At 35.5% G+C, this 11213-nt stretch overlaps 1 protein-coding gene across 1 annotated transcript in view; it reads right to left on the bottom strand.

Moving 5' to 3' along the window:
• LOC107723281 (otoferlin) overlaps positions 1-9731 on the bottom strand; it is a 37218-nt gene extending 27487 nt beyond the window's left edge. The window contains 17 exon segments of the mRNA XM_016531848.1: positions 217-369; positions 461-577; positions 684-774; positions 1089-1189; positions 1935-2055; positions 2156-2330; positions 3684-3792; positions 4336-4559; positions 5477-5663; positions 6296-6482; positions 6786-6945; positions 7304-7388; positions 7498-7560; positions 8553-8684; positions 9085-9139; positions 9309-9411; positions 9683-9731. Of these exon segments, the coding sequence (XP_016387334.1) occupies positions 217-369; positions 461-577; positions 684-774; positions 1089-1189; positions 1935-2055; positions 2156-2330; positions 3684-3792; positions 4336-4559; positions 5477-5663; positions 6296-6482; positions 6786-6945; positions 7304-7388; positions 7498-7560; positions 8553-8684; positions 9085-9139; positions 9309-9411; positions 9683-9731 (2112 nt within the window).
• Positions 9732-11213: the final 1482 nt, after the last annotated feature.

Genomic DNA, 11213 nt, shown 5'->3' with positions numbered 1-11213 from the left:
CTTGTCTGAAGGAGGGACTTTGTAGAAAACGAAGTGTTTGAGAGAGGCGGGGCATAGAGGACCTACAATAATGTACAGTATTTGAAAAATAATGTGTTTTTTTAACATTAAAGCATGTCAACATATTCTGTTACACCAAATACACAAAATAATGATCTTTAAAAAAGCATCATATGACCCCTTTAAGACATTTTCAGAATTTGCATTCATCCTAACCTTGAAAAAGGTGGTCTGGACTTTCCCACAGTCCTTTCCGGTTTCTTCCTCTACAGAAGAGAAGAGGATGTCTTTGGAGGGAACGCGGGCATATGCAATGCGCTTGTTGTTGCTTATCATCCATATGTAAATATCTGGAACACTATGCTGAGGCTATGATGAAAAAACAAAAGAATTTACATGAATACATCTATATGGCCACATAACCAATCGTATTTGTATTTTATCAGGTCTTGTGCACTACCTCATCAGAAAAGAATCTCAGCTTGTGGAGGAAGTTTTGTGCCAGTTTTATTTTGTCTTTCACGTTGCTTTTCTTTACTTGGGATCGCATATTCTTTGCTTGCTGGCCCATGTTTTCCTGAAAAAATAACAACAAGCTTTAGCAACAGACACAAAAATAAGCCACCAGAATCAGATTTTAACATTAGTTACTCTTAATATTTGTTAGTAAGAGCTGCTTTTACCAATTCCTGCATGCATAATTTCAGTCTCTCCCGGTCCAGTTTAGTCTTCCCAGTCTGATTCTGATCATTGTTTGCTAAAGTTACAAAGGTACTGAAAGAGATAAAAAATCCACTGTTATTTTATCTTTACTCAGTCATAGACAGTTGAATAAAGTTTTGTGAAAATATTGTGCCATTTGTGGCTCAAAATTTTAGTTTTTTTTCCAATTCATTTAAAAATGTTACTTCTGAATTATCAAGAAATCATGCTTTACTACCCACCATATACATTAACCAGTCAAGTGGTTCTTAGAAAACGCTTACGGCACCGTTTAATCACAGGACACAAATGGAGCACAAATAGCACTGTTTCCAGAGATCCACTCATAACTGGCTCAGAATAACATATATAAACCGTATATAAACCTGCAGCCAATGCTGAGTTCCTCCAGGACTCCTCTGAGTCTGCGCTCAGGATAGGCTTTCTCTGTTTTAATGATCTCCTGCACATCGTTTAACCCTTCTTCCTATAAAATGATAGAGAACACAAGCTGCAATGTCAACGTATAGATGTATTTTCACAGATTAACTGTAACCAGGATTATTATTGTATACTAAACGAAAAATATGATGTAAATGGAATTTAAGGCAAGACACTACAGGCAAAACCCTTGTTTTTTTTTATCATGCACTAGTCAATTTTGAGATTTTGGGCTAATTTGCTTCCATAACTTGACTTCTTTCAGACTAGTGGAAAGAAAGAATCCAAAATAGACACTTTAGTGTTTATTTTTTTTGCGCTTGATCTATTTGCATCTGTAGATTTTAATTACAATAATCTCTCTACAAGACATAATACATATATAATAATATTTCTATAATGTCAACAAAATGAAATGAGAATTTGAACCTGGCTTTATCCAATGTTCAGATTTCTGTTCTGTAAATAAATTAGTGCATATTTCATTAGAAAATGCCTCGTTTGCATTTTTAAACATAACATTTCAGAAAAGTTGTAATACAAAACAATTGTCTTAATGTACTGTGTTTCATCAACAGGGGAAGTATGGTGTTATCTGTTAGTTAAAATGTTTACGCTATTCATCTGTATTGTCTTGCCTGAAGATTTATTTATTTAGAGTAAAATGAAATAAAAATGAAATAAATAGTGGTACAAAATGGTTGAAACAAAAATAAGAATGCGTACAGAATGGTAAAAAGATACATATTTCAGAAACTAACTAATATAAGCTATATCCATTGATTCATTACCAATTTATCTGCAATTCTGTCCATGATGTTTGCATTATAAAGTCGTCTTCTTTGGTCCTGCCACCAGCTCTTGATAAAAATGCAGGGCTTCCTCTCAAAGTACGGGAGGTGGAAATAGTTTCTGCATACAAATAAACCGGATATGATACATGAATTTGCACCCAAATGCAAAATAACATAAATAAATGAGTTTTAGGTCAGTACACGTTGAGTAACTCAACCTGTCAGTGATGACTGGCTTCATTGGAGGAGTGCTGGAAACTGAGGTCATATCTCCACCATCATCCACCTCCTCGTCACTAGAGCCGTGAATGAGCTCAGACTCCTCGTCATCGCCACCCTTCCTCTTCTTTGTTTTTGGCTTGGTTGGAGTATCGAGTTCACTGCCATAGTTTCCTTGATTTGAGAGGATAGCTTAATGATGTAGTAGGTGTCTGACACACTTCCCAGAATAATTCATTACTTGCATAAAAGTGAAGTGTGCACTATAAAATATGAAGTTGTAAATAAAATAGAGATTATTGGATTATGTTTAACAAAAAAATAAAATTTCAGTCTTTGAATTGTATTTGTTTAGAGCTGTTTTGGACTGTTTAAACGGTGCTTGATCTGTGCAGATTTCTCTCCTGATTCAGACCAGAACACTTTTTCACTGGAGGAAGCGATATTATGGATTAGCCTAAAGCAACAGTTTGAAGTTAAAAGCGGATTTGTTTCTTACAAACACGCAGCTTTTGTCTTCTCCAGATGTTAACTGATGGACTGGAGTGGTGTGGATTACTTGTGGATTATTGTGATGTTTTTATCAGCTGTTTGGACTCTCATTCTGACGGCACCCATTCACTGCAGAGCATCCATTGCTGAGACACTGATGCAATGCTACATTTCTACAAATCTGTTCTCATGAACAAAAAAAAAAACTAATCTATATCTCAGATGGCCTGAGGATGAGAATGTTTTCAGCAAACTTTTTAGTTTTGGGTCAACTATTCCTTTAAAACCAGTTAATGGTCCTTGCACGTAAACATTGGATGAGTTTGAGTTTTTCGATGAGTTTGAATTTATATTGAATCAACCTGAACATAAGAAGGTTGAATTGGAGAGATGGCATTTCAAACACTGATTGATTATTAATATCATCTAATGCAACATTTCAGGAGTTAGTCCATATGATTACTTGTGGATTATTGTGATGTTTTTATCAGCTGTTTGGACTCTCATTCTGACGGCACCCATTCACTGCAGAGCATCCATTGCTGAGACACTGATGCAATGCTACATTTCTACAAATCTGTTCTCATGAACAAAAAAAAAACTAATCTATATCTCGGATGGCCTGAGGATGAGAATGTTTTCAGCAAACTTTTTAGTTTTGGGTCAACTATTCCTTTAAAACCAGTTAATGGTCCTTGCATGTAAAAATTGGATGAGTTTGAGTTTGAATGAGTTAGAATTTATATTGAATCAACCTGAACATAAGAAGGTTGAATTGGAGAGATGGCATTTCAAACACTGATTGATTATTAATATCATCTAATGCAACATTTCAGGAGTTAGTCCATATGCTTTGAGTATGATTGATCTAATATTGAACTGGTGTCATTCATATTAAATGTATTATTAAAAAGTACACTCACAGCAGTAACATACATTTCTTTGAAAGTTTAAAAGAATTCAGTAGCATTCTGAATGGTGAGCAACTGGTGAACTCAATTTAAAGGCTAGTAACTAGTCTACCATAGATTGTACCTATTGTAACCTCAAAGTTGATGGGTTTGTCTCCAATCTTCCTGTCAATCATAGTGGCCTCAAGGAAACATCCAAAGAGAAAGAACTCCTCAATTTTTCCAGTGGCATTCTAGATATAAGCAACAAACAATTGATTAAATGTTTTGTGAATACACTTTGTTGTAAATAAAAAGTTTATTAGAGTATGCTTTACAAGAAAATGCTATTTCAGTCTATCTACGTTAATTAAAATAAAATGTAATTTAATTTAAATTTCATGTTTAATCCAGTGCACTACTTGCCATTTCTTTGTAATTAATTGTGAAATTTACTAGCAATTTCTGAGTGTTTCTTTTTTGTTTTCAGTGTATGGGGGTTTTCCTAAGATTAGACAAAACATGATGTCACTGTGCTCATAAACAATTCAAAACAGATCTGTTTTCTCAAACTGATAAATTTTTAACAGCAAGTCACATGCAGAATGAAGCCTAACTTTGGCTCTGACTGTGTAGATGATTGTCTTGCACACAAAGAACTTCTATGAGTATTACTGCTAAATGAATAATGTACGGAGATAAATAAAGAGAATGAATTATTCACTGTAATTGGCCTGTCGTAATTCACTGTAATTGTATTGAACCCCCCCCCCAGCCCCCGTCTATGGATCGCTTACATCTGAGATGTTGGGAACTCCCTCCACCTGCACCTCAGTGGAGCACATTACTTCAGCAGAGGAGGTATCCAGTATCTCCACAGCCAGACTGATCAGCAGCCGGGCCCTGAACGAAACCCCTTCCCCTAGTCCTTCATTCAGGTCCTGGTACTCGTCCATGAGCGTGTAGCTGCGTGTGGAGCCGTACATGTTGGCCCAAGCCGGCCCAAGAGTCGGAAGAAAGCCTAGCAATAGAAACAGGATCACTTTTTAAATCTTTTACCTTTTGATAATATTTGAAAATGGATTAATACTGATCTTGAACAGCAATGTAGTGATGGCTTATGTGATTGAGTATCCAGAGCAACATGTGATAAACAACATAAAAGACAAAGGAAATATACTTCCGGTCAAAAGTTTGTAAATAATTAAGAGTTTTTAATGCTTTTGAAGAAGTCTCTTATCCTCAGTAAGGCCATGTAAAAATACAGTAATATTATTACAATTTAAAATAACTATTTTCTATGTGAATCTATGTTAAATGTAATTTATTTCTGTGATCAAAGCTGAATTTTCAGCATCATTACTCCAGTCTTCAGTGTCACATGATCTTCAGAAATCATTCTAATATGCTGATTTGCTGCTCAAGAAACATTTCTGATAATCAGTGCTGAAAAGAGTGGTGCTTGTTTTTGTGGAAACGGTGATGCACTGGGGTAAGTAAGATTTAATAATAATAATAATAATAATAATAATAAAGCAATCAATCAATCAATCAATCAATCAATCAATAAAGATTAGCAATCAGCAAGGATGCATTAAATTATTAAAAAAGTGACAGTAAAAACATTTACTTTTTTTTGGTACGTTTTCTTTCTTGAATCATGTGACACTGAAGACTGGAGTAATGATGCTGAAAATTCAGCTTTGATCACAGGAATAAATTAGTTTAACATATATTCACATAGAAAATAGTTATTTTAAATTGTAATAATATTTCATAATATTACTGTTTTTACTGTATCAAATAAATTGTCGGCAGAATTATTATTCAATTATAATTATTTAATTATTCAATTATTGGGTGCTTCTATTTAATTATTCCAGACTTTTACACGTTACTTTTGCAGACTTTGCAGAGGTGTTCAGGAAGCCCTGTTACCTTTGTCTCCATCATTAGCAATCTTCCGCAGGTCAATGAAGTGCGTTCCGATGGCCACATCGTTCACTTTATCCGAATCGCGGATCTGGACTTTCATTCTCTGGCACAGAGGTGGAAACTGCTCTGTGAAAACGATCTGCTCATTCCAGATCGGCTCATAGCTGCTCTTCTGAATTGAAGTTTTTCCCTGCATTGTGGATAGATGACATGGATCAATGGATCAAAAATATTGATGCCTCCCCCTTGTGAAAAAGAAGCTTTTAAACTGACTGCTTTTGCTAACTGTTCTGTCTTTGGCTGCACAGACGAGCACAGAACCTGCCTACTTATACTCACGCTGTGATCAGCGGCAGCTGGATGCAATAATCGCATGCCAATGTGCATTGGCTCGTTTAGTTTACACTCGAAGTAGATTGGTCTCTCTAAGCGAGATCCCAATTCGTCGGTCATCCGACGTGACGTCGAGAGTGACCGACTGAAAGGGAACTAAAATAAACATGCGATTTATCATCCGCTTTCTGTGTGTGTGCTTCAGATGTGTGCACTCAGAAAACCGTATATCAGAAGTTTAAACTCATATGGTTTAAAACGCATGATTTCAGCACGATAAACATGATAATCAGAACCAAAACAGATGTTTTTAGCAGAACTGGTCATTCCAGAGTCTTCATTTTTATAGTGCATTATAAAATATTATTCCGTGAACTTTGAATATTGTGCAAAATGTGTTTTGTTTAATGATTACATTTATTTTCCATCATTAAACTCTATTGTATTTTCAAATTTGACTAAATGACCATTAGTGAGAATTCTGCCCACCTTCTGTCCTGCAAATTGCACCTGGACATACGGATCAACCAAGTCCTTATTTTCTCCAATGAAGGCTTTTTTGACGTTTGCCATAATGCTGGTGTTCATTTTGGGCAACCCCTCAGCTCGGTAGATTTTCACATAGAATTTTGCCCATTGACGCTCAGCTGGGACGTCATCCGGCAACAGAAGATTACTGGAACAACAACAAAATCAATAAAGAAGAGAGATGTGTTTCTGCATATAGAATCGCCTTTAAATAATCCATATGTTGTTGGATGGAATTATCTGGGTGGTAAAATACTAAACTAGAATTTCAGATTTCACATTTGAATTAAATCCTAGTACAAGTAAATATTTATTTCATAGGGCTGTCAAAATACAGCTGGGAACACTTGAGTTTAGAGTTTGTTCAAGGTAAGGAGTAGTAACAGTGATGCTTCCCTTTGCAAATAACACATGTAACATTAACGGTGTAGGAAGGGTTTTTGTTTTTTACCCCTCGATGTCATCCTCATCCGTTTCATTTGTTTTGTGTGGAGTTTTCAGAGTGTCGCCCTTTTTAACAACTGCGACGTCACACTTGACATAGCCTTTGCATCCTGCAGTGATGTCATCGGGGTCACATAAAGTGGCCCATTTGTGGAAGAACTGATGTTCTGTAAATGTAAAGAAAAACACACAACTCTAGTCTTTGAGCTCTCTAGTCTAGTCTAGAAACAGAGCTTTATCCACCTTATTTTTTAACATAAGAGCGGCGCAGGCTTCCGGTGTCAGTTGTTTCTATTTCTTTTACCAGTACAAAAACAATCCATTATGCTGTTTTATATTGCAAACAGGTATTTGTCATATTTGAATTTATTATCAGTCATAAACACACTGATTTGTAGCTCAAATATTTTTCTAGTTATTTATCTATAGCGGCTAATGAAGCGTACGTCTTGCACATTCACAGAAAATTGCTTACTTCTGTGTTTTAAAGTAAGGTGGATAGAGAAGCATGATAATACCAGTTACCAGGTTGTGTATAAACTGTGCCCACGTCAAGCTTGAAGCTCCCGACCAGCGTGCCACTTCGCAAAAGATTCTTAGAGTGGATAACCTGTATGGACACATTATTTTAAAACCATTTAAAACAAAGCTTAATGCCGAACGAAAAGACTATCTTTTAGGAGCAAGTCCATTTCAAATTGATATTTGATGCTACTTACTGACACTTTCAGGATCTTGTCAAACATGACATCAGGAGGAACGTGGAAGTCAAAAACGAAGTACTAAAAAAAGCGAAAAGTTTATGAAAACATTAAATTAACAATATTAAAGGAATAGTTCACACAAAAAATGAACATTTGCTGAAAATGTGCTCGCCCTCAGGCCATCCTAGATGTAGATGAGTTTGTTTCTTCATCAGATTTGGAGAAATGCAGCATTGCATCAGTGTCTCAGCAATGGATGCTCTGCAGTGAATGGGTGCCGTCAGAATGAGAGTCCAAACAGCTGATAAAAACATCACAATAATCCACAAGTAATCCACAGCACTCCAGTCCATCAGTTAACATCTGGAGAAGACAAAAACTGCGTGTTTGTAAGAAACAAATCCATCAAGACCTTTTTCAAACTGTTGCTTCCGGCTAAAATCCGAGTCCATAATCCATAATAACTCTTCCTCCAGTGTAAAAGTGCATCTCCTGTTGTCTCTCACATCAAAATCCACACACATATTTGTTTAGAGCTGTTTTGGCTTGTAAACGGTGCTTGATCTGTGCAGATTTCTCTCCTGATTCAGACCAGATGACTTTTTTTTACTGGAGGAAGCGTTATTATGGATTATGGACTTGTATTTTAGGCGGAAGCAATGATTTGAAGGTAAAAACGTCTTGATGGGTTTGTTTCAGCTTTTGTCTTCTCCAGATGTTAACTGATGGACTGGAGTGCTGTGGATTACTTGTGGATTATTGTGATGTTTTTATCAGCTGTTTGGACTCTCATTCTGACGGCACCCATTCACTGCAGAGCATCCATTGCTGAGACACTGATGCAATGCTGCAGTTCTCCAAATCTGATGAAGAAACAAACTCATCCTAATCTTGGATGACCTGAGCGTGAGCACATATTCAGCTCATTTTCATTTTTGGGTGAACTGTTCCTTTAAGATGAACAATTGGTTTGATGTGATTATTTTGCTATTTTTTGAGTTCAGTTATTTGTTGTGATCATTATTTTGCAAAGGGACAATATTGCAATCCTAAATTAAAAAGGAACATACCTCATTGTAGTAAGGGCAGTTGGTCGACTCCTTCATTGAGGTGTATTTTTTTTCATCACCAATTTCTACACACACCACTGGATCCATGTTCAGACCCACCAGCTGTCTGGCCTCAATCACAGTGACACTGACCTGGAAAGTGGGGTATTACACACAAATATGTGGTACTGTATGTGGACCGTATTCAAAAATGTCTGTATGATACAAAACTATAGGGTTAATATATCTGTATGTCTCAAATGCTGTAAGATCTAGTCTCTTCACTAATACCACTTTTCTTTACCATTGTTTTTGAATCAGCAGATGTTTTGTGATTTTTAGTCTTACACATTGTATGAAGTTCACACCGGTGTCCTAAGCAGAAGATCCACAGGTGTAGCTCTTCACTTTAACTATCAACGTGTTCCACTAACCACAAACACAATACTGACCGTCTTCATTTTCAACACTACTTCTATTGTTTTAACAAACATTGTGTTTTTACAAAAAAAATCTCTTTCTGTCATCAATGACAATTTGCCGTTCTACATACTTGGAAATCAACTGGTCTTCCGGCACTAGGCTCAATCTTGATGTCAGGCTTTGATCTAAAATAATTACGACATTTTTGGATGGAAAAAAAAAAGTAGAAGTTGATCAACATACAATGTTAGAATATGGAATATTGGCATTTAAGTAATATTTAACACAACATAAATGTAATACAGCATATCAAATTTGATTTGGAATCATGTGACTGGAATAATTTCTGGTCACCTCTTATTGGAGATATTGGTTGTGACGGCAGTGACGGATGCGAGTGAGATGGTGTCCGGGTCTGGCATCCTCATATCCTCCGTCTCTAGGATGGCCGGCTCATCTTAACAAGTCAAATATGATGAGATGTCATTATGAACATCATGGACATTCATTATGTACATATATATATTTTTTATTAAGTTAAGTTATTTGCAATAAATAAAGGCTACATTCACATAAAATGTTTTATATCATTTATTAAATGTATTATTATATAATATGACATAATTATTGAAATATATTAATTGTTCACTATAAATAAAACTGAACTAATTATGTTAAAGAATTTACAATAATGTACAAATTTCCACACAATTAATAAAATCGTTCACCTTGACCTTTGCCATCATCCTTGGAGGCTCGATGCTTGCTACGCTTCATTGTTAGGAATTTGATTTATCCTCTTGGTATATGAATGTTTTTGAAAATGGAAATGAAAAATAAATGTTAAAAATCTCTCAATTTAAATGTAACGGTAATGCAACTCCATTTCAATCAGCCAGGAATCCAAAAGCAATTAGCCTTTATTAATTAACTAAAGTTTATTACCCTAACCCATCAATAATTAGCAGATACATGAAGAATTTATTTAGCACTGAATTAATTTGCATAAGCAGCATAATTATCTAAACAGACAGGTGCATCTACAACTGACAGATTACCTTTAAATAAGCATGCTGAATGTTGTAAATGAGCAAGAAAGAAAGAAAAAGAAAGAAAGCATATTCAAGTCTGAGAATTATGTATGCTTAGAGCTAACTGATGCAATCAAAACAGAGCTAATGGATTATTTTCTTTCTTAAATTCTTTCTTTTATGATGAAAATATTTCCATTGCAAGATATTTTTGGATAAACAAAACTTTTTTCACTGAAACATCCTCAAAAAAATCCACAAAAAAGTGAATTTTGAACATCCTGATACATTTCTGATTATGTTTAATGTTTTCATTAATACACAAAACACCATAACAGTAAAGCCAAATCTGAAAGCCACTGTCATTAAGTTAGATAGGATTGCAATATTTGGTTTTCCATGACACACAAAGCAAACAAAAGACTCGTATGCAAAGTCTGATGAAATCCTGAAAACTTACCGTACAGTGCAGCTGCTTTCCTGAATCACATCTAGGAGTTTGCAGGAAAGACAAAGCGATTCCAATATCAAGATGTCTTTAAAATGAATAGTTTACAAACTCATTATTGACACTTGGATGACAGAAACAGAGAGGCCACAAAAGTCACTCAAAAAGAGTCTGGTTTGGTCCAATCCTGAAGATGGGCAGGAGATATGTGATATGGCCATGAATAGTGTATGAGTGCTGAAACCGAGACAGTGGTAACTAGAACTAGCTCCTGATGAGAGAGCTACTACTCTAGATGTCCTCAGACTAACAAAGCAGGTAAAAACCAGCACGTAAACTGCAGGAGCAACAAGGTTGTATCGAGAGTTTGAAGGGAGTGTGAGCATAATGCCTCCCAGTGATGGGCTACATCTAAACTAATTATACTACATTCAAAAAGTCCAAAGTTTCCATAAGATTTGGAGGAAATGGCAGTGCAGTGTGCTGACTTATTTCAAATGGTACGTTTTACTTCAAATACAAGCTCAGTCTCTATAAGCTATTACTTAATATAAATCTGATTCACATAATAAAACTGTGAAAAAAATAAATTAATCACTGACGCTTTCTTTGCAGTGTACTTGTTACACGTCACGACTACCAGTCAAAAGTTTAGAATAATTCAGAATTTGTCATGTTTTTGAAATAAGTCTCTTCTGCTCACCAAGGCTGCATTTATTTCATCCAAAATACAGTAAAAATAATATTGGTGTTAATTATTAATTGTTTCCTGTTTGAATA

The sequence above is a fragment of the Sinocyclocheilus rhinocerous genome, unplaced genomic scaffold (genome assembly GCF_001515625.1).
Source record: "Sinocyclocheilus rhinocerous isolate Xijiao unplaced genomic scaffold, SAMN03320098_v1.1 scaffold364, whole genome shotgun sequence".
In the NCBI taxonomy this organism is placed as follows: domain Eukaryota; kingdom Metazoa; phylum Chordata; class Actinopteri; order Cypriniformes; family Cyprinidae; genus Sinocyclocheilus; species Sinocyclocheilus rhinocerous.
This window is presented reverse-complemented; position numbering and strand designations above follow the sequence as displayed.